General features: G+C 43.9%; 2 protein-coding genes across 4 annotated transcripts in view; one reads left to right on the top strand and one right to left on the bottom strand.

Annotated features, from left to right (window-relative positions):
* DEK (DEK proto-oncogene) overlaps nucleotides 1–9,279 on the top strand; it is a 40,012-nt gene extending 30,733 nt beyond the window's left edge. The window contains exons 8-11 of one of the 3 annotated variants that reach the window (XM_062185404.1): nucleotides 1,190–1,325; nucleotides 1,589–1,737; nucleotides 7,270–7,338; nucleotides 7,783–9,279. In XM_062185404.1, the coding sequence (XP_062041388.1) occupies nucleotides 1,190–1,325; nucleotides 1,589–1,737; nucleotides 7,270–7,338; nucleotides 7,783–7,794 (366 nt within the window). In that variant the 3' untranslated portion in view covers nucleotides 7,795–9,279. Of the gene's footprint in view, nucleotides 1–1,189; nucleotides 1,326–1,588; nucleotides 1,738–1,999; nucleotides 2,084–5,523; nucleotides 5,811–7,269; nucleotides 7,339–7,782 lie in introns of those variants that run through there. The other 2 variants (XM_062185401.1, XM_062185406.1) reach the window with 2 other exon arrangements.
* A 253-nt stretch (nucleotides 9,280–9,532) lies between these two features.
* Nucleotides 9,533–26,568, bottom strand: part of KDM1B (lysine demethylase 1B) — a 55,464-nt gene continuing 38,428 nt past the window's right edge. Inside the window, exons 14-21 of the mRNA XM_062185394.1 lie at nucleotides 24,671–24,798; nucleotides 23,262–23,393; nucleotides 22,296–22,370; nucleotides 17,633–17,749; nucleotides 16,900–17,025; nucleotides 15,638–15,760; nucleotides 13,801–13,953; nucleotides 9,533–11,160 (exon numbers count right to left, since the gene is read on the bottom strand). Of these exons, the coding sequence (XP_062041378.1) occupies nucleotides 11,077–11,160; nucleotides 13,801–13,953; nucleotides 15,638–15,760; nucleotides 16,900–17,025; nucleotides 17,633–17,749; nucleotides 22,296–22,370; nucleotides 23,262–23,393; nucleotides 24,671–24,798 (938 nt within the window). The 3' untranslated portion in view covers nucleotides 9,533–11,076. The remainder of the gene's footprint in view (nucleotides 11,161–13,800; nucleotides 13,954–15,637; nucleotides 15,761–16,899; nucleotides 17,026–17,632; nucleotides 17,750–22,295; nucleotides 22,371–23,261; nucleotides 23,394–24,670; nucleotides 24,799–26,568) is intronic.

The following is a 26,568-nucleotide window of genomic DNA, read 5'->3' on the forward strand; positions in this document are numbered from 1 at the left end:
TATAATATCATTGTCTCTTTTGCGCTCAAACCTTTCAGTACTTAGTTCTTTTTACATTGAAATCCAGATTTTATTAGCCTTTGACTTAAGAGATACATATAGTAGGGATTACTCTTTATATTAAATACATCAAAACTTAGGAATTTTTAGTATTTCCTTCAGAGTCTAATGTATCCAGGTAAGTTAGTTATAACAAACTGATGAACCATTGTTGACTTTTCACAACTCCCACTGTCTAGAATATCTCATAGCATTAGGAAATAAGCAGAAAGCCTAGGGAGTAGATGATGTCTCAAATACTTGGGTTCTTGTCCACCCACATAGGAGACCTAGATTGAGTTCCATGGTCCTGACTTTCGCCTGATCCTCCTTGAGTTTTGGCATGCATTTGGGGAGTAAACAGCAGATAGGAGCCTGGTCTCTGTCTTTAAAATAAATGTTAAATTACTTAATTAAAAAAACTGGATTGTGATAACTCAGATTCAAGAATAAAACACAGGGAGAAACATTCAGTTACTTTCACTAGTTTTGGTGTATAAAGTTAATAATTTAAATTATGTTGATGTTTAGATTTTTGCCTTTGAGAATGTTAATTAAATGAATGAATGCTTCCTAGTTTGAAAGACACTGATTTGGACAAAGTGTAGTATAAATTTCTCATTTTAATCTATTATGTGCATGTGTGTATTTTGCTTTTCTTTAATCAGCAACAGGTTACTGTTTAAGGTACAAGTTCTAGAGTCAGATCTATATTAATGTGACTGGACAAAACATCACTGAGCATTGGTTTCTTCATATGTTCATAAATGGTTATTGAGCAACTGCTGGGTATCAGGTACTATTTTATAAGTCAGGGACACATCAGTGAACATAAGAGGTGGAAAAAAATTCTTGTTCTCATGGAACTTAGATTCTAGTTGGGCGAGATAATAAGTAAGAGGATAATAGCATCTAGTTAAAAAGTTTCCTGTCCATATTGCAGAACAAATTTAAGGTACATATTATTTTTTTCTGATTGTTTCTTAGGCTTAAATTTATATTGGGATACAATTTGTTGAGTATTTGTAATTATCAAAAATTGGTAATTTTCAGTTAGTGATAACATGTTGATTTTCTCTAATATTAAGGGATCTAGGGGAACTAGAGGGAAGACAATCTCATCAATATATGTACTTTGCATTTCTAACAGCCACCAAAAAAGACTTCAAAAAGAGAAAAACCTAAGCAGAAAGCTGCTGCGAAAAATAAGAAGTCTGTAAAAAGTGCTAATGTTAAGAAAGCAGACAGCAGCACCACCAAGAAGAATCAGAACAGTTCCAAGAAAGGTATGAATCCGAAGTCTGAAAGCTGTGTATCATGTGCATAACAAAAAAACATGCAAACTGAAGAACATCAGGAGAAAAAAGCAGGATGCATGTGTACCTATATGCATCTAAATGATGATTTACAGTTTTTCTATTTTTAGATCCAGGACTCTGAGAATCTGATGAAAGTTTACAAAAGTCTTCCCGACTTGTCTTAAAAGTTAACTTATTTTGCTATGTAAGAAAAGGTTTTATTCATGTTTGATAAAATGTCTTATTTTTAGAAAGTGAATCTGAAGATAGTTCAGATGATGAACCTTTAATTAAAAAATTGAAGAAACCACCTACAGATGAAGAGTTAAAGGAAACAGTAAAGAAATTACTGGCCAATGCTAACTTGGAGGAAGTCACAATGAAGCAGATTTGTAAAGAGGTAATTAAGACAACTTCATTTTTGCTCTTGAAAAATTTTATCGGCCCTTAATTTGAAGCTAGAACCTTTTGAGCATTCATTTACTGAATGTATATTTCTTGTATATATTTATATGCCAGGTACTCTTAAGGTGCCAGGATACCTCATTAAATAAAATAGAGTCTTTGTCCTAATCTAGTTGTTTTATAAATAATATTGAAATGAACAGAATTAGAGTAAATAAAAGTAAATGATACATTCTTTTTTTTTTTTTTTTTGACAGGCAGAGTGGATAGTAAGAGAGAGAAACAGAGAGAAAGGTCTTCCTTTTTGCCGTTGGTTCACCCTCTAATGGCCGCTGCGGCCGGCGCATCGCGCTGATCTGAAGCCAGGAGCCAGGTGCTTCTGGTCTCCCATGTGGGTGCAGGGCCCAAGGACTTGGGCCATCCTCCACTGCCTTCCCGGGCCATAGCAGAGAGCTGGCCTGGAAGAGGGGCAACCAGGATAGAATCCGGCGCCCCAACCGGGACTAGAACCCGGTGTGCAGGCGCTGCAAGGCGGAGGATTAGCCTGTTAAGCCACGGCGCCGGCCAAGTAAATGATACATTCTAAACCAGAAGCAAAATCAACTTGGTGTAGAAACTCTTTACTAATGATGCATTCTTGGACTGTAACCTTATTTGTTTGTTGGTATGGTAAATGAACTGCTAAAGATTAGCTTCTTAACTCAAATGGCTATGAAATTCTTCCAGTACTTCTCAGGAAATAAAATGTTATGGTCTTGAGTATGACTCCAGAATTTAGAATACATAATTTGTTACAGTAAAATCTAATTAAAGTTCAAAATGTACGAAGTTGAAACAGTCCACACTGTTTTTTAGGACACTGATTATTGCTTTGTTTATTCAACAATTATAGAGCCTCTGCTGCATATCAGGCAAAGGGCTAGATGTTACAGGTAGAGCCAGAGAAACCATTACTTGGTTTAAAGGGTGCTTATGGTCTAGTGCAGGGATGGGGAATCTTTTTTACTGCCAAGGGCCATTTGGATATTTATAGCATCAGTCATGAGCCATACAAAATTACCAACTAAAAATTACTCTACCATAGATTTATTGAGTTTCTAGTCCCGTCTGTAGTTGCCTTGGCAAGGCCAAACCAAATGATTTCATGGATATGGCCTGTGGGCCAGATGTTCCCCACCCCAGTAGTGAGACAGAGATAGACAATTCAGTAACTAGAGTACACTGTATGTGGGGCTGTGTTGAAAGACTGTCGGCTTAGGGAAAATGCTAGGGGGGATTTGGAGGGGTTTTTAACTGAGGTGTTGGGCAGAGCATCAGCAGTTCCATATAGTTGAAGAACAAGGACACATCAAAATACTCACTGAATAGTAACTAGTATGTCTCAAGACTAGGATTGGGAAGAAGTTAGTGAATACTAAAGAGTTTTGTAGATCTTATTTATGCTTTACTATAGAGTTTGGTTTTCTTCCTGAAACTAATGGAGAATTGGGAGACTGGGTAGATCACTGAGATTCTGGAGACAAAATGCATTCGTATTTTAACTTTTTAAAGTCATCCTAGAAACATACAGAAGGGTGGACTGCTAAGAAGATGAGATGAGGAGGCAGGAAATCTAATTTATATCATAAAGCAATCAGGTTGCCAAATCCAAGTCTGAAAACAAGAGAGCTGATCAAATGCTGTTTCATTGTGGAAATGAGAACTTCAGGGGTATTAATCACAATAGAGAACAGAACAGAGAGAATGCTTTTTAAAGAAAAGGTAAGGGTTTTGGGTAGACATTTTGAGATGGAGTGTTTGGAATATCCAAGTTTGCAACATTATGCACATCATATTTTTCTGGTTTAGGATGGAAATTGAGGCTAAGATACTACTGTGAGTTAAAACCAGGAATATAAATTAGGTGGCCCAGGGAGAAAGATTTAGGGTGATGAGATCCTTAAGACTGTTGACACCACAGTTGAGAAGTATTTTCTATAAAGTATAAGAAATTGTAGAGTCAGTAGTAGAAGGACCAGAGGGAGCGGTGCTATGGAAAAACAAGAGGATAGTACTGATAAAGAAGAAGCATTAACTTAGAAGTCAATGAGAAGTGGAAATAAAAGGCACTTCACAGAAAAAATACACACTCAACCTTCTCTAGTAATCAGGGAGGTAGAAATTAAAAGGGGGTAGTAGTAGTAGGTTGGCAAAAAATTATAGATTGACAGCTTTCATTATTGGCAAGTATACAGGGAAGCAGGTACTCATTTTGTAATAGCTTTTTTAGAGGACATGAAGGTAGTAGTAAAATTTTAATTGCAAATGCCCTTTAACCTAGCAATTCCATTTCTAGGTCTCTGAAAGACATAGTGACATCTGCATAAAATAATTACAGTAGTGTTCAGCATGTCTGTAACAACCTAAGTGGCCATCAGTAGGGAAATGGTTAAACTATTACATTGATAGTTTTGGAATACTGTGTAGCAGTTCCAAAGAACATGGAAAAACCTTCCAGGTATTGTTAAATCTTAAAAACATAGAGAATATTACTCTATTTATGTAAATATAGGAAAATGATACTGCTATTTTATGTGTATGTGTATAAATTAACTTTTATTAAGGTCTGGAAGATTATACACCAAACTGACCACTGATTTCCTCTGGGGGAAAAGAGGGACAAGGGAATGTGGATGGGAAATTGGAGATTATTTCTGTACATTGGAAGAGTTTTTGTGAACACACTTAAGTTTTAAAAAGAGATTATTAGTAACATGGCTCAGTGATGTGAGGACATGTTTGGACTCCACAGGGTGGTCTGTAATGGCAGTGGTCATAGCAGGCGGTGGTAAGCAGCAGTTCCCTTAGATACAGAATTTGTGAGTAGTGAGGAAGATGGATGAATTCACATTTCAGCAGCTTGCTTTAGAAGGAAAATAGTAGGTAGTTGGAAGTATAGATGTAGATTAAGAAAGTATTTTTTAAAAAGCCAAGGGAGAGAGACAAAGCCTGTTTGGGGCTAAGCAGTAAGTATCAGAAAATTTTTTGTTTTTGTTTTTCTTTCTCTTTCTTTTTCCTCCCCTCCCTCCCTTCCTCCCTTCCTTTTTATTTGAAAGAGAGAGAGGGGAAGAGAGAGAGAAAAAACTTTCATCTGCTCATTGACTCCCCAGATGGCTGCAATGGACAGGGCTAGGCCAGGCCAAAGTCAGGAGCCAGGTGCTTCATCTGGGTCTTCCATGTGGTTGCAGGGGCGCAAACACTTGGGCCACCTGCTGCTGCTCTTCCTAGGCCATCAGCAGAGAGCTTGATGGGAAGTGGAGCAGCTGGGACTCTTTAATTGATGCCCATATCAGATGCTAGCATTGGAGGCAGTGGCTTAATCCACTATGCCACAGTGCCAGCCCCCAGGAAATTTCTTAAACTTGAGATTACTGGAGAGTTGAAGGATCAGTCCCCATAGAGGCAAAAATGATGGGTGAATTCAGATACTGCCAGAGAAGGAAGTCTGAAACTTGAAGGACTTCATAATAATGACTTCTCGGCTGAGCAGATATGTGGGACACTTGAGTAAGGAGATGAAACTGCCATTGACAGGAGTGCGTGGAGAATCTGACCACAGACCAGGGGGCCGCTGGGGAGGCTCTGAAATGTGACTGGTCCTTCTTTCACACTGCAACCTGTAGGCTTAACTGTACAATAATGGGTAGTTAGACCAACTCAGGGTTGGGGGTTTGCAGGGGAAAAACAAAGGAGCAAACAAATTGAGGAATTAAATGATCTTTTTTTTTTTTTTTTTTGACAGGCAGAGTTAGTGGGAAAGGTCTTCCTTTCCATTGGTTCACCCCCCAAGTGGTCGTTACTGCCGGCGTGCTGTAGCCGGTGCCCTGAGCCGATCTGAAGCCAGGAGCCAGGTGCTTCCTCCCAGTCTCCCATGCGGTTGCAGGGCCCAAACACTTGGGCCATCCTCCACTTCCTTCCCGGGCCGCAGCAGAGAGCTGGACTGAAAGAGGAGCAACTGGGACAGAATCTGGTGCCCCAACCAGGACTAGAACCCAGGGTGCCATCGCCGCAGGCGGAGGATTAGCTGAGCCAGCCATGGTGCTAGCCTAAATGATCGATATTTTTTGCGAGAGTTGGCGAACAACAGCTGGTGGGCCAAATTCATTCCTTTTTTTTTTTTTTTTTTTTAAGATTGATTTATCTGAGAGGGAGAAGGAGAGACAGAGAGATCCTCCTTCTGCTGGTTCACTCCCCAGATGGCTGCAATGGCCGGGGTGGGTAAGGCCAAAACCAAGAGCCAGGAGTTTCTGGGTCTCCCTTGTGCATGGCAGGGGCCCAAGCACCCTGGCCATTTCCACTGCTTTCCCAAGGCCATTAGCAGGGAGATAGATGGGAAGTGGAGCAGCTGGGTCTGGAACAGGGCCCAATATGGGGTTCTGGTGCTGCAAGCTGTGGCTTTAACCAGTTGTGTTACAACTCCAGCTGCAGGCCAAATCCATTCTACTACCTGGTTTGGTAAATAAAGTTTCATTGTAATACAACCACACCTACTGCTTTAAGTACTGTCTGTGGTGGCTTTTAACATTACAACCGCATAGTTGAGGACTGTGAAGGAAACTGTGGCATAGCTGAAACTATGTACTGTCTGGTCCTTAACAGAAAAAGTTGGTAACTGTGGGAATAAAGCCAGCTGGTTCTTACAGGATTTCAGCATATGGGGTCAGCACTTGACATCAAGCAGCAGGTGTCTTGGGGCGGAGAAAGTTAACAAAAGAGGAAAATTCAGAGTCTTGGGAGTAGAGAACTCATAAGACTACTTGTATCTTAGTGATTTCACTTTGAGGAGGGGATTGAGTAGAAGCTGAAGTTCATTGAAGTGCATGGTGTGGGATCATTTGTAGAAAGTGTTAGATGATGCAACCGACACGAATCTGGGAGGTAACCTGCTGTTGTAAAGAACTTAGTTCACTTAACAAAGGTCTGTCTAGATGTTTTCCTCACCATGTTTATTGGTAATTTAGCTCAGGTTCAGCTTCTAAAGCAATGAGCATGTTTACATACTAGTTTTCTGCTTTGTGCACCATATTAAAGCTTTACATTTGCAGCAGAACTTGGTAAAGCAGATTGGTATCAGAACGTTAAGTGCAGGGGCCGGTGCTGTGGTGCAGTAGATTAATCTTCTGCCTGCAGCGCTGGCATCCCCACTGCTCCTCTCTGACCCAACTCTCTGCAATGGCCTGGGAAAGCAGTAGAAGATAGTCCAAGTCCTTGGGTCCCTGCACCCACGTGGGAGACCTAGAAGAAGCTCCTGGCTTCAGATCGGCTCAGCTCTGGCCGTTGCGGCCATTTGGGGAGTGAACCAGCAGATGGAAGACCTCTCTCTCTCTCTCTTTCTCTCTTCACTATCTGTAACTCTGCCTCTCAAATACATAAATAAAATCTTTTTTAAGAAAAAGAATGTAAGTGCAGCTGTTTGTATGTAGCATACATTTCTAATTCAAAGGATGTCATTAAATTTTAAGATCTTTTTTTTTCCTTTTCACTCCAGGTATATGAAAATTATCCTGCTTATGATTTAACTGAAAGAAAAGATTTCATAAAAACAACTGTTAAAGAAGTAAGTATTTCTGTTTTCCAAGTTTGGTTATTTTGAATCTATCAAGTTAGCTGTATCAAATATTGCATGTTTTCCAAAATACTCAAGTCACTGAATTACCATATGTGATCCTCAGATTATATAGCTCATTTTGTTTCCATTTTAGAGAGCCTTAAAGTTTGGACAGTTAGTGCAAAACCCAAAGTTGGGTGAAGATACGTTCTCCTAGTGTGTGTAGGTAGTGAGGCACTTTAGTATTGCATGCCCAACTACTCTAGCATAGCTTTCTGTCCGTGGTCAAAGTCAGGGGAGATCAACAATAGCTGTAGTTCTATGCTGATCCCAGTGGATTTCCCAGAGTCACAGTAATAAGACAGATGTGAGTTCAAAATGGAATGGTTTTATGATTTATGTATACATAGTATATGGTGGATATGGTAAAATAATGTTTATCTTTTGTTACAGCTAATTTCTTGAGACTGAGATGACTTGTTCCCATAGATTCGAAGATCTGATTTATACCATTATACCAGCAAAGAGAATGTATTTCCTTTTCTAAATCCTTGTTAAGCATTGTGGTAGAACTAAAGTGCTGACCCTTTATTATCTTCAGTGTTAACGTAAAATTGAGTTTGCTGTTTTAAATTGCATTTCTATGCAGTTTTTAGTTAAAATTCTTGCATGGCAGTAATTGTTACTTGCTTTTATAGTTGTATTTTGTACATTTTTGATTTCTTTATATATGGATATAGATCCTTGAATTGTGGTTTTTAGTGCACTTAATATTAGCTTGCTTAAGACATTCTTTTAATCAGGTAGAACAAAAGTTATTATAACCGGCATTTATACATAGACTATTGTGGCATTTAGTACATGAACTATTTTGAATACACATCTCTTCTGTCAGAGTGAAAGCTCCAGTGATGGTGTGTTCATCATGTAACAGTACACACGCTACAGTTGTCCAGAGGACTAGAATGGAACTTCTCTCCTGCATGTGTATATATGTCAAATTGTCAGCATGACAGAAGTGACAGATGTTATTTTTGTATTTTTAAAAACCAATTTGTTGTATATAAGGTTTTTTATTTCTTTTGTGCAGATCAGTTTTTAAACTCACATAGGTAGGTGTCTTTCCACTTGTAAACGATAAAATGTCAGTGTTGAGCAGTGTGACAGCAGCGAAAGTCAGAATTCAGTGACAGGACAGACAGTTCCCCTGCTTTGCCTTTAAAGTGTCATCAATTTGTAGTTTTAGTGTTAACTCTGCAAAAATGTTTGTTGATACATTTTATATTAAGGACAGACCAAAATCAATATGTCAAAGCTTCAAAAACTTTGGGGAGAGGGGTTACATACAAGCACATTTGGCTTATTAGTAAATGAAACGATTCTTATTAACTGCTTTGCCCATATAAATTGCTCATATTTACAGGAAACTTGATCACCCTCATAATGATGATAAAGGAACCAGATAATGGTGCCAGAAATGTTAGGCAGTAGCGGCTATCTCTGACAAGGTATTTCTCAGAAGTGATAATATGCTTATTTTTACCTTTAAAGAAATTCATTGTATTTGTGTAATTAGGGCTGTTGGGCTTGAAATTTTGGCCAATCAGGATTCTAGGTGATCAGCATATGGACCACTCTTGAATGAGACCGATTTTATCTTTTGTCTTAATAAAGTTAGTTAAATAATCTCTAAATCTTAAACTAAAACATGCTGCTATAAAAATTATTTGATATACCAATTGAGTGTTTAAAAATGCATCATAGAACAGAAATATGTAAAACTGATGTTGAATGTGAACAGGTGTTTTCATAGGCTTGACTTGTTTCTTAAGACTTTAGGGAAAGTACGTTTAATGAATGGAATAAGTAACTAACGGAAACCTAAGAATTGGCCTTTGATTTTAAATATTCTTACAAACCTTGTCAATAAAAATTATAAATCTAAATCAGTGGCGCTTTAAGTCTGTGTTTGATGTCTTAACTTACACAGGTTTGGATAGCATTTCTCCATGGGGTAAGGATTTCAGAGCCAGGATTTTTAGAAGGAAATAGCCCCACAGCTTACGATTTTAAAGGGATTTTGTTAAACTGCCAATTTAATAATTGTTTGTGATCACTTGCTACAAGAAGGTAAGTAGTAATGCCTGTGACATAAAGTATACAGATGGAGATAATGTAATGTTCATCACTGCAACACACAGGGTATGTTTGAAAAAACGAGTCTAGTTTTTATTAAGCAGTTTGACACAACCAGCTATTCATGATCTGCAGTTCAATTACAAAATCTTCAGACAACACTGAGAAACATTCAGAGTAACTTAGGAAAATGTACCATAGTTCCTTAACAACAAGATGTCAAATGAAGCACGTGACTGGAAGCAGGAAGCTACACATTCACCATACTTTCAGTGGGACTCCTCCCTGCTTGCAGTGCAGCACAGCAACTAATAATTTACTGTGAGCCTCTTCGGACTTAACATAAACACATGCTGTTTAAACATTGTAGTACATAAAATCAAAGCAGAATACTTTCCAGTCAAAACCAGTGAGTCAGCCTAAATATCAATGTTGACTTTGAAATATACAGCTGTTGGCTTGCTTTTGTCATATCATGGGTGGAGGGTGTGTGTCAACTCTAAACTCACTGCACATTCTTTGCCTAAGATACTTTTTCTACTTTTTTTTAAAGTGGCTACAGTCATTCTTGCCTCCTCCCATCTGAAAGAATTAAAACCTGTAAATTGAATTAGTTTCTGGGAGAACAGGCATTTTGAAGACCCTGAAACCAATGGTTTTGTCATGAGTGGAAGTAGTTTGCCCTGTTCTTAGGCTTTCAAGCTATGGCTTATAGAATGTGCAGAATGTACCTGGAGAGCTCACATTTTTCTTTAGTTTTCCAATGGACCTGCCTATGGAATACTGTAAACATAATTAGGTAAAAAATATTCCTAGAGACTGAATCAACTGCTTTTAAAAAGATACCTGGGGAGGAGTTACTACGTTACTGTGGCAAGATCGTTTTGTTAATAATTTCCAAAAATTCGGGCATTTAAAGGTTGCTACCATTCAGATTTGGCTGTAAGAAAAGTATGAAGACTACACTACCCATTTTCCAGTAATGTAACTCTTCTGTTGAAGGGACAGGAAAACTTGCTATTTTGCCAATGTGTGCACAAAAGTAAAAGATTTCATCACAAAAGATATCTGAATTTAAATTTCTTTAGAACATCTAATGGGAAGCAATATGTACAATATTTATAAATAGCCTTGAAAATTGGTTTTACCCTCGACTGGAAATTTGTGCTGTATCAAAAAAAAATTCTATCTAAATTTTTAAGTAAAGGCTCAAAAGTGGAGCTATATAAAAATATTAAGGCCCAATGGTAAAGATGCTAAATCACAGAAGAAAAACTCATGGCTTTTTCTGGTTAATGATTCCTGCTTGGTGGACTTGGTTTCTTAAGTGTATGAAAACTAATCAGCCAACCATGCAAGAATCATTCCAAGGTCTCAATTTAAGGTATTCTGCCTTATAATGAAATCCAGAAGACTTACAGCACGAGTTAGAATTTTGAAATATGCAAATAAATGTAAGTGCATATAAGGAATTGTGGGGTTGGTGCTTTACCACCTTAGTAACATTGCAATTTTGGTCTCTAGAGTTTTTCTCCCTTGTGAAAATGAGGTTTAACATGTTTCAAACTTTACCATTTGTGGTATAGAAGGTTGGGTCCAGAGAAATTCTATTTAAAATGCTGCAATCTTGCTTGCTTCTCGAACACCACTCAAATATGCCCCTGTAACAGTTTGTGGGAAATGCCGGTTTGTTGCCTGTAAAAAATAATTGCATAATTTGAGATCATAAAGAATTCAAGTGGTATTAAACAGTAGTGTAAGCTCATGTTTCTTTAGTTAGACGACTTGTACCACTCCTGTGTACTCATGTCAACACCATTCATCTCTGATATTTTATTTTTCTGGTTTTCTTGCCAGACTTTGCCACATTGATTTCATTCTACAATATATTCAGCAGTCTGCAAAGTATTATGTGGCACTTATCCAATTAAATACTTACAATCTGGACCAGTCTACACACACACATTTCTTAATATAATGAACAAGACACAAGTCTCTCCAATCATAAGTAATGAAGCTGGTACAGTCAGTGACAGCTGCAAAAAAATGAATTGTGGTTCACCCAGAGATGGAGATTTGCTGTCTGGGTAGAGCAAAATGATAAAGGTTAAGAGTTACTCAAGGGGACCTTAAGCTCAATAAGGCAAGACATGAGGGCTGCTGAATTAGGAGGAGGTAAAGACTGTCGATAAGAAAACCTCAGGGGCCTGCACTGTGGTGCAGTGGGTTAAAGCCCTGGCATGCAGTGGCAGCTCCCCCTATGGATGCCAGTTTGGGTCTTGGCTGCACCACTTCTGATCCAGCTCTCTGCTAATGCGCCTGGGAAAGCAGTGGAAGATGGCCCAAGTTTTTGGTCTCTTACACCCCTGTGGGAGACCCAGATGAAGTTCTTGGCTTTAGATTGGCTCAGATCCAGCTGTCATGGCCATTTGGCGAGCGAATCAGTGATGGAAATCTCTCTTCCTCGCCACCTCTCTGTAACTCTTCCAAATAAATAAATATTTTTTTAAAAAAAAACTCACTTTCCAGGAATGGTTGTAGTGGACCTAGAATAAGCAAGCCAGGAGAATAAAGCAGACAGCCTGAATTAGTGATTTGTTATTGCTGATCTGGGACAGAGGAAAGGGTAGCTGAAGTGGAGGTCAACAGCAGGATGTGGACAAGCAGAAACAGGTGCAGTTCCATGTGGAATTGAAGTTGTCTAAATTGAGGCTGGGTTCTGGCACAGCAGGTTAAGCCAGTGCCTGTGATGCCAGCATGACGTATGAGTGCCAGGGGCCTGGTTACTCCACTTCCAATCCAATCCAGCTCTCTGCTAATGCACCTGGGGAAGCAGCAGATGTCTCAGGTACTTGGGCCCCTGCCACCTATGTGGGAGACCCAGACAGTTCCTGGCTTAGGCTTGGCCCAACCTCAGGTGTTCTAAACATCTGGGGAGTGAATCTTCAAACAAATACATCTTTTAAAAGTCACATAAATGGATGGCTGCGTAGGAAAGGAAAACATAAAATGTCAATGAATGGTGGGGTCAGTAGGAATCCAAACTACTAGTGGGGGATAAATGTGGCAGTAGCAGAAACCTTAGAGAAACAGGCTTTTACAAGGAGGTGAGGTAGTAATTGTATTAAAGAGAAATGGCCATCTCGTGGAAGCAGCTGACAGTTGCTGCCAGGCACGCAGCCATTATGCTCTTCCTGCAGAGCTGACTTCACAGGCCAAGGCATGATCGAAGTCATCTGATTGTAAGAGGGCGTTCTTTTAGAAATCACAGCTGGAGTGGGCACTGCCAGCAGAGCATCTGAAGTCACGGCCTCGGGACACATTTCTGGTGGGGATTTAGGTCATGTTTCCTAACCCAGTTATCCGCATGCAAGGAGCTTCCAACACACAGAGAAAGTAAACACTCCCACAGTGGTCTGGGGATCCAGCCACCAGTTGCTGGCGCTTTCCAGTAGCTTTTCAAAAATACGGAAGTTCACATGTTAGTAAGGAATTTTAATTTTTTAAAGCAGCTGGCTCTTTTAAATGCATGGCCCAAAGCTGCCATTCAAGGATTGGGCATTTGGACATGTAGCAGGCAGAGACAATCATAATAGGAACCCTGAGGGAACCAGGCAGGGAGGGAGTAGAAAACAGCCAAAAGCCCCAATAACTTTAGTTACGAAACAAGTTATGAAGCAAGAAGAGGGTATTACCAAAGAACATGAGAAAAACTGCTTGGAAGATAAAGCCAAAAATAAATTTATCACTTTTGGGGGGCCCAGTATCTAGTAGTTAAGATACTACTTGGGACACCTGCATTCCATATTGGAGTACCTGGATTCAAGCCTCAGCTCTGCTTGGATTCTAGGTTCCTATTAATGCATACCCTGGGAGGCAGTAGGTGATGGCTCAAGTTGTTGGGTCCCTTGCAACTGGCAAGGGAGATGTAAATTGAGCTCCTGGCTCCAACTCTGACAGCCTAGCCTTGTAGGCATCTGAGGAGTACAGCAGCAGATGGGAGCCTGTGATCATGCCCATGCTGTTTGTGCCTCAAAAATAAGTGTCTTGGCACAAAAATTCCTTTTCAAAATATGCAGTATTAACAAACCATGTGTGGCTTTCAAACCTTTGCACCAATGTGAATTCATGCTTCAAGTTGGACTTTACCATGAACTTTTTAAGGTGCCCCATATGATACACACACACAAAATACAAATAGAAAATCTGGAATAGCTGGAAGAGTAAAGAATGCTGCCTTCAGGAGTAGAGGATGTTGAGAAGGCTGCTGCTTTGAGTTCAACACTATTTCACCTGGCTTTTTAACTGGGCATAATTAAAAGTAAAAATCCATACCTCACCAGCAAAAAAGATGGTTCCTTGTATTTCTTCAGCAATGATGTCATAGGCCTCGCCACTTCCACATGTCTTCACAAAGCTATACGCCATGTGTATCCACGGCTCTGTGCTCCACCGGGTGACAAAATACTTTATGGGATCTGGGACCTCCTGAGTCCAGCAGAAAGAGATCATAAGACAAGAGATTTAGACACATGGTGCCACCCAAATCAGGCAGGCATTTGAACCTCCCTCCATGACCAGAGTTCACTCTGCAGCACTCCCTGTGCTCCCCACCCTCACACAACACCCACACACCTGGACTTCACCCTTTGCCACAGGCACAAGCTCCCTGCCCTGGGCCAACTGCAGAGACTGGCAGGAGAGGAGTCACTGGGCCAGATAGAAACAGGGAGGGAGGAAGAGTGGAAGCTGAGGGCACTGAGCCAGGATCCCTAACAGGCTTCTCCATGGAACAGGACAAGGATGGGTTTCACATTCACCACATTAAAACAGTTTTGTCAGTTGGCCTCGGACAAGCATGCCTGTGAAAAACCTCTTTGGAAACTGCTCAGTTCCAAACACTAATTTAGGGCAAGTTTTTAGACATAAGCCCCAGCTAGGGACCAATGTGACACAATCACATCACTAGCTTGAGCTTCTGCTATGGAATCAGTACCCCAGCTGGATGTCCCCTAGAATCTCTACGTGACTTCATCATTCCACAGTGACTTCTGCTCTTTTTTTTTTTTTTTTTTTTTTTTTTTTTGACAGAGTGGACAGTGAGAGAGAGACAGAGAGAAAGGTCTTTCTTTTGCTATTGGTTCACCCTCCAATGGCCGCCGCAGTAGCGTGCTGCAGCCGGCGCACCGCGCTGATCCGATGGCAGGAGCCAGGTGCTTCTCCTGGTCTCCCATGGGGTGCAGGGCCCAAGCACTTGGGCCATCCTCCACTGCACTCCCTGGCCACAGCAGAGAGCTGGCCTGGAAGAGGGGCAACCGGGACAGGATCGGTGCCCCGACCGGGACTAGAACCCGGTGTGCCGGCGCCGCAAGGCGGAGGATTAGCCTGTTGAGCCACGGCGCCGGCCTGCTCCTTTATTTGGGGAAGACAGAGGCTATGGCTTTATAAAGATGCCAGGCTGTGCCACTTGGTCAGCTGGGATCTGGCACGCACTGAAGACGACAGAAAAGAGCAAGTCTGTATATGCAGAGCACAAGACGATTCAGGACAGCAGTAGTCAAAGCTTCTAGGGTTTGAGCAGACAGAATCCACAGGAACTAGGAGCTTTTTACATCCCTAGGAGAGAAGGGAGCAGGTGCGTGCTGTGAGGAGGAGAAAGGAAGACAGCTGTGTAAAAGGACATGGCAGGCACTCTTCCAGGGTGAGCTGAGCTGTGCTCCCCCACCCCAGCCGCCACCCAATGCTCATGTTGAAGCTTAACCCCCAGCGCCTCACAGTGTGACTCCTATTTGGAGACAGGGTCTTCACTGGGTAATTAAATTAAACTAGGTAAGGGTGGGCCTGATCCAGTCTGACTGGTGTCTTAGAAGAGATAAGGACACAGACATGCAGAGGCCAAGGTCATGTGAAAACGGAGGGAGGAGACAGCAAGCCAAGGAGAGGCCTCAGGAAACTGGCCCTGCCGGCACCTTGATTCTAGATTTCTAGCCTCTAGAACTGCAAGACGATTTTGGTTGCCCGAGCCATTCAGGCTGTGGCCCAGCTCAAGCAGCCCAAGGACGCTCAGGTGGGTCGTGAGTACAGGGAGGTAACCCCGTCCCGCTCAGTGGCTGCTTCGCTGCAGTCATCGAAGTGAACAGCAGGCACCGCCTTCTCGTCCGAGGCCTCTGACCTGCTCCTTGAACAGCTCCCGGAGGGTGGCCATGCACTGCTGCAGCACCTGCTTGTCCTCCAGGGTCCTCAGGGACGCCACCGCCTCCCCTGCGATCACGGACATGAGCACGCTCTGCTGCTTCTGGAGACACGGCAGGGACAGGAGGTCACTGAAGTCTTCCAAATGCTCAGTTCCCAAGAGGCAAGGGGCTTGTCGCACAAAGCCAATCACACCGCTTCCCACTGCCCCTTATCCTCACCTCAGTGCCACAGACTCATTCCCCTCACACACCCACCCACTCTGCCGCCCCCTGCTGGCCCAACACTTGAGAGGCCCCTGCTGCTCACTTAGCAAACCTTGTTTAAGAAGTAGAGATTGAGAATGGGGATCTATGGGAAAAATAATGGGAAGAAACCCTTAACATGATAAAGAAATTCTGTCCTTGGCTTCTATGGAAAAACTACTTTTTAAAAATAGTCTTGTATCATTTTTCTTTAATTATTCAAGAGGCAGACACAGACACAGATAGGGCTCCTATCCACTGGTTTACTTCCCAAATGTCTGACAGCCAGGGCTATGGCAGGCTAAACCTGTGAGCCAGAAACTCAATCAAGGTCTCCCACAGGGGTGGTCAGAGACCCACGTACTTGTGCCATCACCTGCCACCTTGCCGGGGTTTGCACTGGCAGGAAGCCAGAATTGGAAGCAGAGGCAAGACTTGAACCCAGGCGCTTAGATGTGGTACCCAGGCATCCCAAGCAGCATCTAATCTGCTGCAGCAGACGCCTGCCCTGTCATGTGAAACCGCTGAGTCTCCTGAAAGTGAAAGCAGAAGACCACAGCTCTCTTTCACGTGCTAGCAATTCAACAACAGGGGGTGTCACGTGGCTCTCAAGTTGCAGGTCCGTCCTTTCTCCCCTACCTCTCCACTCTACTGACACCACGACCCCCTCCCCTGGACCACCACGTCCCACCCTTCACAGCTCACTGGGGAACCCTCAGGAAGTCCCTGGGTTTGTGGTGCTGGCACAGGCTCTCCCTAAGAACGCCCTGTCAACCTGAAGTAACTACTTCTACAAGCACCAGTGCCTGTCTCGGAAGCCACAGTAGTGCCTTAAAAAGTACGGCAAATATTGGGGTCTGTAGGCAAGTGTCCCAGTGCTCCCCTCCTGCCCAATTATGAACACACATCAAGCAGTCCCACAGTATTCAGCTGGATGCCTGTGTGACTGCCGAGCTCTGAGCAGTGAGTGCACACCACATCGCCCACATATCTGTACCTGGGGATCCATGTCGTAGAACACAGCAAAAAGCCCCCGCTGGCTGGCACTAGGAGGGACGTGCCCAAAAAAGTCAGCCCCTTGTACTTTACTGTCCCAGAATCTGTAAGGGAACTGCAAGGCAATCTGGAAGGCAAACGAGAGGGAGACGGTTAAGTGTCTCTTGCTATCAAAACCTCAGGCAATCGAGCAGTTTCTGAGAAGCAAGAGGTGGCTCTACTCCAAAACCATGTCCCAAACAGCAGCACACCGAATCCCTCCCACCAGTCCCCCACCGTCTCTGGTCTCTGAGAGCCTCCATTCCATCCTCCCACAAAGGTGGAACTCACTGACAACCTGCAGGCTAATCGGAAGCAAAACGTCTGCCACGCACGGCCAGTCCTGCTAAAGGAGACTAAAAGCAGGGGAGGTGAACCCCTGTCCCCACCGAGGCCAATGGCTGGAAGGCAGGCGAGGAAAGCAGGGGAAAGAATTGAGAATTGCTTTAAAGCAAATTCAAATTCCGAGTAACAAGATTTATTCTGAAGTCAGAAGTCACAGAGTTCAACCAGCTCTCCTCCTTTTGCTTGCAATTAGCCTTTTGTATTCTTCAGAAACCATGACTCCCAACAAAGAAGAAATCTTTGAATTTTACCTGGCTCCAAAGACAACCCACCCCTTCCCCCCAATCAGAAGTTAACTCTCTGTGTCTGATTTTAACCCCTTTTGTGCTGAGGCCACTGTCATTTGTCACCTTTTCAATGATGCCTGCGCCTAAGCTGTTGATGGCCTTCATCTTCTTCTCTGACAATGGCGGATTAAACTGGATGGCACCTTTCTGTAGTATGGCCAGCGGTACAGTGACTAATACCTGGGGGAAACAACACAGTTAACACACAGCAAAAGGCTCTAACTCCACAGTTGCTCTGTGGGCTCATTTCCAGGAAAACCTCAGCACTGTTGCCAGCCATGAGATTGTCAACATTCCATGTTGTTACACTGACTGGTAAGAACAAGGGCTGCCATGGGCAATTGTACAGGTTGTTCACTGCACAAGAAAGCCTGGGTTGAACAGAAGTGGCATCCACACAGAGAAATTTGCATTAAGATCCTTATAGCTGGGGACAGTGTTGTGGTGCAGTGGGTTAAGCCACCAGGCACCAAGATGACATCCCATATTAGAGTGCTAGTTGGAGTCCCAGTTGCTCCACTTCCAATCCAGCTCCCTGCTTCTGTCCCTCGGAAAGCTTCTGTCCCTCGGAAAGCAGCAGAAGATGGTCTAAGTGCTTAGGCCCCTGTCACTCATATAGGAGACCCAGAAGGTATTTCTGGCGTCTAGCTCCTGGCTTCAGCCTGGCCCAGTCCTGGCCACTGTGGCCATTTGGGGAGTCAACCAGTGGATGGAAGACCTTTTCTGTCCTCTGTCACTCTGCCTTTCAAATAAATAAAATACATCTTATGGTTCATAAGTCATATGGTCAGAAGAGTCAGCAGGTCCCAGTCGTGAAAACCAGTACCACATATGGAATCAGAAAAACTTTGTATATCACTCTTAAGACACACTAATGTGCAGCCAAGCCCCACCACTTACCTCTGCCCCCCCCCCAAAAAAAATCTATAAAATGGAGACAATATTTATCCCACTAACCTTAAAGGACTAGGGTAATACTTAAAACCAAAACTTCCAAGATTTGTCAATTTGCTTCCTTAGTGATACAACACCATTGCAAACACTGGCAATTCATATAATCGGGTAAAGCAATATGATTTTTTTTTTAAGGAGAAAGTGATCTATTGTAGAGTCTCAAGTGGGTAGATTTAGGATTCCTGATAGGGCTGAAGAACCAGATGCCAAGCTGAGCCTTCATGACTGATTCCGAAAGTAAAAAAACTGCTCCCTCACCACACAGGTAGGAAGTGTCTGGCTCCACAGCTGAGGCACCTCTTCAGAATCAACCTCCACAGAACAACCTGCACCAGGCCACATGCCCTGCCTCTTGGCTCCCTTGTCCCGAAGCGCTGGACTCAGGGGCCTCTACTAACTCTGTACCAGAACCCAACACCTAGGCCACCGTCTTTTGGCAGCACAGGTGGCGGCAGGGAAGCGAAAGCCATATAATCCCTTCCGAGTCCCAGGCGAGTGGGCTGGCCAGCTGCTGACAACCACCGCTGCAAGGGAGTCTGGCCAGCACCTGCAGTGCCGGGTACCACAGCAGGATGACCGAACCCTGGCAGAACCCTGGGCTCACCCACATCTACTCTGGCCCTCATCCGAGATTTCCTACTTGGCTTAATCCCCATGTCCAGGATCATAGGAAGCTCTGAGTTCTTCATAGTTTCTGTCACATGAAAACTTTATCAAGTATAAAACATTTCTTCTATGTTCAAGAAGTTTATAGTGTATTTACAGCTGTTAGCTATCATACAACAACAACAAAACCCAAGCCAAAACACCAGTATCATACACACAAAAACAACTACCCAGTTTGATTATATACAAAGGGACTTCAAAAAGTCTGTGGAAAATAGAGTACATTTTGGTACCAATAAATTTTGAAATCCGTGCATATAAGGGGGTCTTCAAAGAGTTCATGGAGAATGCATATTATGAAAAACTATGCATGGATTTCATTTTTTTTTTTGCACCGAAATAAACATCTTCTAATTCCATTCTCTTCCTAACTTTCTGAAGTAGCTGCATGTAAGAACTGTGAGAAAAATAAGTAAAATCTAGATGTTTTCTAAAGCTTTCAAAAGTGTAAGAACTAGGGTAAGCAGGCAAACAGTGGCCACACACTCTAGTCAGGAACTCGAGCTGGCTGGCAGTGGAGGCAGCCAAGGAGGCCTGGCACAGCTTTGTGGGTTGGAAAGCCTCCACTCACAAGTGTGGGTACACGTCCAGGACAAACGGTGACATGTGCAGGCTACAGAAAAGTCAACATATTTGCTTTAAACATTTCAAAGCATGGCCTGCAGCTGTGGCCTGATTTCTCTAGAAGGGGCACATGTGCCCACTGCACGGGGGCCGTGCAGGGGAAGGGGGCGCGTGCGCCCACGGCAGGGGCCATGCAGGGGAAGAAGGCGCGTGCGCCCATGGCAGGGGCTGTGCAGGGGAGAGTAACCAGTATCCTGGACACTAAAAGGCAGAGCCACAGAACCGAGACCAGACCATCAGATGACCTATAATTTAGTTAATTAATTAAACTTAAATTTGACAAGCAAAGAGACAATTCCTATCCATTGGTTCACCACCCGACCCACACCCAAATGACCACGAGTTGGGGACTCAATCCAGGTCTCACATGGTGGCAAGAACACAATCACTTGAGTCATTACCTGTTGCCTCCCAGGCTGAGCACAAGCAGGAAGCTGGAGTCAGTAGCAAGAGGCAGGCATGGAACCCAGGCACTCTGCTGTGGCCACAGGCATCTTAACCAGTGTCTCAATCGCTAGCCAAACATCTGCCCCAGCCCACAATTTAACTTCCTTCATTTTTTTTTAGACTCATTTATTAGGGCCAGCACTGTGGTGTATTAGGTTAAGCCTCTGCCTGCAGCACTGGCATCTCATATGGGAACTGGTTTGAGACCCATCTGCTCCACTTCTGAACCAGCTTCCAGCTACTGGCCTGGGAAGGCAGTGGAAGAGGGCCTAAGTTCTTGGTGCCTTGCACCCAGATGGGAGACCCTAGCTTTATTTATTTGAGAGGCAGAGCTAGAGAGAGAGAGAGAAGACAGTGAGAAAGAGAGATCTTCTAACCACTGGTTCACTCCCCAGATGGCCATAATGGCCAGGGCTAAGCCAGGAGCTCCATCCAGGTCTTCCACGTGGGTGTGGGGATCAAGGCACTGAGCCATCTTCTGCTGCTTTCCCAGGTGCATTAGCAAGGAGCTGGATAGGAAGTGGAGCACCCAGGACTGGAACCGGTGCCCATATGGGATGCTGGTGTTGTAGGTGGTAGGTAGCTTATCCCACTAAGCCACAACACCAGCCCCCCAGCCCACAATTTTAAAAGGTGGTATTTAAAAAGACGGAATGACCACCAATAAGGACCTTAGATATCAGGGGCTCGTGAGATACCGCACGAATCAGTGGTTCCCAACCTTGGATGCATGCTGCAATCATCAGGGTAAAGCAATATGAGTTTTTTTCAGGTGAGAACAATCTGTTGTAGGGCCTCAAGTGAGTGGACTTAAGATCCCTTAGCAGGGCTGAAGAACCAGATGCTGAGTTGAGAGCCTTCACAAACGCTTCAAACACATGACCAGACCGATTCAATGAGAGTCTCTGCGGAGGGTTTTGCAACCTCTCTGTGAGCACCTCCCCGTGACTGAGCAGCCAAGACTGGCTAATGGCAGGGGTATCAGGATACCACCCAGCTCATGCCCGAGACCTGCCGTCTCCATGTACACAACCCAAGTACTGCAAACGTCAGGGAGCATGACACGAGTTTTAGACAACTGAAGAGTGGATAGTACAGCCAGTCTAGGAACCAGTGATGGTTCAGCAGTGATATTTTTTGATAATTACTTCAGACATAACTAAAATTGAAATCGATGTTCACAGCTTATTAACTCTCTTCTACCCCAATTACGTGTTTTTGTTCTCTAACACATTACAAATCCAGGTGTGATTTCAGGTACTGGATTCAGCTGTACCTGTACTGTCCACTACTCAAGTTTGTACAGCAAGTTCAGGTCATATGAAAGAACTTCTTAAAATTTAAAGATGAAAACACAGAACTGCTTGATCTGAGAAGGATTTGACAGTAAACCACAAACTTGGGGAGTACAGAATTAAAGTAAAATAATTTCTCTAGTGTAGGACTTCAGGGTGGAGTACAGCTTATAATCCTTAACAAACTTACTTGGCAAAGGAACTTTTCTTTTTTTAAAGGTCATGTAATTATTTATACATTTTTGAATTTTGAGAAGAGAGAGAGAGAGGGACAGACACATAAACAAAACAGATCTCCCATTTGCTGGTTCACTCCCCAAATGCCTGCAACAGGTAGAGCTAGACTACGCCAAAACTAGGCGCTCTGAACTCCATTTGGGTGTCCCACATGGGTAGCAGAAACCCTCCCAGGATAGACTTTCAGTAAGAAGCTAGAATGGAAAGTGGAGCCAGGACTTGAACCCAGGCACTCCAACATGAGATGTGAGCGTCCCAAGTGACATCTTAACCATTGGGTCAAATGCCCACCCTGCAAGCAGCATCTTAACCACCACACCAGATGTCCATTCCAAATGTCTTTTTCTCTTCAACCCTGAGGTACACCATTCAGAACTCCAGCTGCCATGAGTCTCTACAAGTATAGTGTTAGAAAGGAGGTGGGCCCATCTATACAGTGGAGACACGCAACTCATCAGTTCGACAAGCCCCCTCGCCCCCTCCAGCAGGATCCTAGCACTTGCCTTCTGTGCAGAAAACCCGGTGCCATCAGTAGTTGTGACTTGCACTTCCTCTCCAGTGTAATCAATGCTCTGCACCTGCTCAAGAAAAGCAATTATGAAAGACAATGAGGGATGGAACCATGTGATCCAGGATCCTTTCTGATTCTCCTATGATGTGCGTTTACACTTCCAAGGCTTTGGGGAACCATTACTTGGCATTTAAATATCTGAACAATAGCTAGAGCGGAACTCAGGGACTTAAAATGTATAAGCAATGTTAAATTTGGAAAATATAGGGCCTAGCATTGTAGTGCAATGGGTAGCTGCCACTTGTGATGCTGACACCCCACATGAGAGTACCAGTTAAATTTCTAGCTGTTCCATTTCTGATCCTGTTTCCTGCTAATTTGCCTAGGAATGCAGCAGGTGATGGCTCAAGTACCAGCAATTCCTGGCTCCTAGCTTTGGCCTGACCCAGCCCCAGCCAGTGTGGCCATGTAGCCATTGTGGCCAGTGCATGGAAGAGAGCTCTCTTTCTCTCCCTATCTGTTGTTCTCCCTTTCAAATACATAAACATAATAAGAAATTATTTTAAAAAGAACTTGGAAAATTATTTTAAACTGAAATGTATATGAAGATAATCACCTCTAGGATTACAGTAATGTATACTACAAAGGCACTGGAACAGAGTTAAAGGGAAAATGTCAAAGTGAAAATACCTGCATTGGGTTAGGGAGGTTGACAGCAACTTGACCACTCTGTGATTAAGGACAATGCACCTGGGCCAGTACTATTTCCAAACATCAGTGACCCTAACTGACATGGCCCAACGCTATGATCAAGGGCTGTGACCACAGCACAAAAGTAGCTGAAGACACTGGCTGATGTCAAAACCTCCAGTGGTCTCCTGAGTATGCCACAGGCCCTGGACTTCACCTCCCTCCAGAACAAGGCTAGCCAGAGCCTCCCACTGCCATCCATACTCACTGGAGATCTGAGCCGTATATCTAGCCCTTCAGCCAACTTTTCAATGATTACGGAGTAGCCAGGTGTTAGCAGGGTGTGGTCACCAGCAAACTGGGCAAAGAATTCATTGTGGTCCCAGGAGCGAGCAGACACCTGGGAAATGATGGGAAAGGTTGGGAACTCAGAAGTGAAAACCCTTGAGCCTGAGTCTGATGGCCACCCAAGGCAGGGAGGACAGGGCTGCCAACCCTGGGGCCAGAAGCCCAGGTAGTTTCCGGTGTCCACGAGAAGAAAATCTCCCAGTAATGCACCGAAAAGTTTCATTTAGAACAAGAGGTCTATGTGATCTGAGTGTGGGTACCAACCCTTGGTGAAAACAAAAGCTGACTTTATACACTGACAACTCTGGTAAACCGGAATTCCATGACGGTAAGGCTGCATTTGGTCAGCTCCATTTATAAATATGCCAACTATCTGTCTTCAGCATGGAAACTCTACAGAGGTGGATACCCAGCTGGGTTTGAGAAAAATGCAGTGTGATTTCACTCAGTACTTGGAATCAAATGGAATTGAAAAGGTACCAAAGAGGACAAACTAACTCCTCTGTGGAGTGTCCACTGAAGATGGAGAGGGGGCGGCGTTGGCTTAATGAGTTACACAAGCTTATGTTTATTTTAGTGAGATTAATAGACCAGAACGGCGAGGACGCGGTACTGTGGTTTCTTGACAGCAGTTTCACACTCCACAGCTACCCAGAATGCCTGCAAGACCCATGCACAGGGCCGGCGCCGCGGCTCACTAGGCTAATCCTCCGCCTTGCGGCGCCGGCACACCGGGTTCTAGTCCTGGTCGGGGCACCGATTCTGTCCCGGTTGCCCCTCTTCCAGGCCAGCTCTCTGCTGTGGCCAGGGAGTGCAGTGGAGGATGGCCCAAGTGCTTGGGCCCTGCACCCCATGGGAGACCAGGAGAAGCACCTGGCTCCTGCCATCGGATCAGCGCGGTGCGCCGGCCGCAGACGCGCCGGCCGCGGTGGCCATTGGAGGGTGAACCAATGGCAAAAGGAAGACCTTTCTCTCTGTCTCTCTCTCACTGTCCACTCTGCCTGTCAAAAAAAAAAAAAAAGACCCATGCACAGGGCAGGAAACCGGGCAGTCCAAGGGCAAGGCCCTGGCCACCCAGGTTCGCCCAAGAGCAATGCTTCCTCTGGTTCTTCCTTTGCTTTAAAGGCACAGTAAGGGTTTCTCTTGCTCTTTAAAAAATATATTTACAAAAGAAACCACTGCAGGTTTCACATGCTCTCACACTCGCAGGCAGCAGACCATTCTTCCGTTTTCCCAAACCATCCAAGTTCAACGTTCAGACATGCAAAACACACAGGATGTGCAGCACACACCTTGGCGAAGGGCATGCTGCACGGCGCTCAACCTCACCTGATGGAGGTTGCTGCCACAGGCGTACTCCAGGTTGCTGAGGTGGAACTGAAGCACCTGTCCTTCCAGCTCACTGAACTGGATGCCCGATTCCTGAATGAAAGCTTTGTAGATCTCCTCTATCTTTTCTATAAGGGGAACGGGTCAGAGCAGGAGAAACAGTTTTAACAGGATTCCCCATTCCGCCTACTTTGCTTCCAACCTCCCGCACTTGGCAAAACCCAGAACTTCCCACATCTCTTCCCCAGGAAACGGGAGGAAGAGCATCTCTTCTTAGGGCTGATTTCTCTCAGGAAGTGAAACTTCACATGGGAACAAAGCTTGTGGGTTCTGTATCTTCAACAATGTTTCATTTCTGCTTACAAACTGTCTCTTATTTTGCTTAAGATACAGAAAAGGTATCCCTGCACATATACATCCTCCTGACTTACAGAGAAAGGACTGCCATCCCTGTCCGGTCCCTCTGCCATCACCTGGAAGTCAGGTTCTTATACCACCTCATGTCAGCTAAGAGGCCTGTATAGAATAACTGCTGGCTGTCACCTTTCCCAACCAGAATACTCCATTACAGACTCACCACACCAGCTGTCAGCCTCAATGTCTTTAGTTCCCTCCAAAAACCACGGGGAGGCAAGGCTAGCACATGGTAACCTTTCAGAAGTGACAACCACCTGCCCATTTACAGGCTCTGCTGCCAGATCTTTCCTTGGTAAATTCTAACCCTGTAGGATTGCTGCTCCCACTCTCCCCCTGCCACCCCACACCCCCAGATCTATCTTGTATGGTCCAGTATGCCCCAGTACACTGCAAGTCTCTAGCTTCTCTTTGTCTTATCAATATAAACACACTCTGGAACTTTTTATTTTTTGAAAGGCAGAGAGATACCAAGACAGACCATGCTCCTTCACTCCCCAAATGCCCACGATGGCCCAGGTTGGGCTGGACTGAAGCCAGGAGCTGGGCACTCAATCCAGGTGTAGGGATGCAACTATTTAAGCCTCCCAGGGTCGCCATTAGCAGGAAGTTGGAATCTAAGAGCTGCAAATCAAATCCAGGTACTCCAATGTGGTACTTGGGCACCTTCACCAGTCTGTGAACACCCACCCCTAGAATTTTTAATTATATAACTTCTGTGAAGTCATTCTAATCACTGTCTCGCATTCCCTTTTGGGTGGCTGCGGGAGAGTTCTGGCTTCACATCTGAAGCATCTTAGTGTACTACTTTTAACTTTTCCAGTGATGACAACCATCTAACACAAATGTTACAGAATCCAAATGTGACTATAAACACACCTGAGTATTGGTTAACATTTATTCTTTTTTACAACTCCAAGTTCTCATTAAAATTTTTAATTATTGGGGAAGGCATTTGTCATGGCTGTTAATACACTGCTTAGGATGATTGCATCCCATACTGGAATGCCTGATATGAACGCTTGCTGGGTTTCTGATCCTGTACACCCAGAAGGCAGCAAATTATGGCTCATGGTACCTCTGCCACCCAAGTGGGAGGCCTGGATTAAATTTCCTGGCTTCTGGCTTTGGCCTGGCCCAGCTTTGGCTACTGTAGGCATTTAGGGAGTAAACCAGCAGATGAAAGCTCTCTCTCAAACAAAAATGAAAATAAATATTTACAACAAAATTTCCAGTTCTTACACTAAATTCTAACATGGAAGACGTCTATGGGACCTCTGAATTTGTGTTGGGCTTTTGTTCCCAGACCCCCAGGCTTTTTACCACTTCCAGTGTTTCAGGAACAATCCTATTCCTACCAGTCTTGTGGAAGGGGAAGAACCAAGATGGTTAAAACAAAATATAAAAGTTTAAACAGATTGAGAAAGGCTTTGATGTAATTTTTATGTAATTATATTTATTTATTTTTTAAAGATTTATTTTAT

The sequence above is a fragment of the Lepus europaeus genome, chromosome 3 (assembly GCF_033115175.1).
Source record: "Lepus europaeus isolate LE1 chromosome 3, mLepTim1.pri, whole genome shotgun sequence".
Classification (NCBI taxonomy): Eukaryota; Metazoa; Chordata; class Mammalia; order Lagomorpha; family Leporidae; genus Lepus; species Lepus europaeus.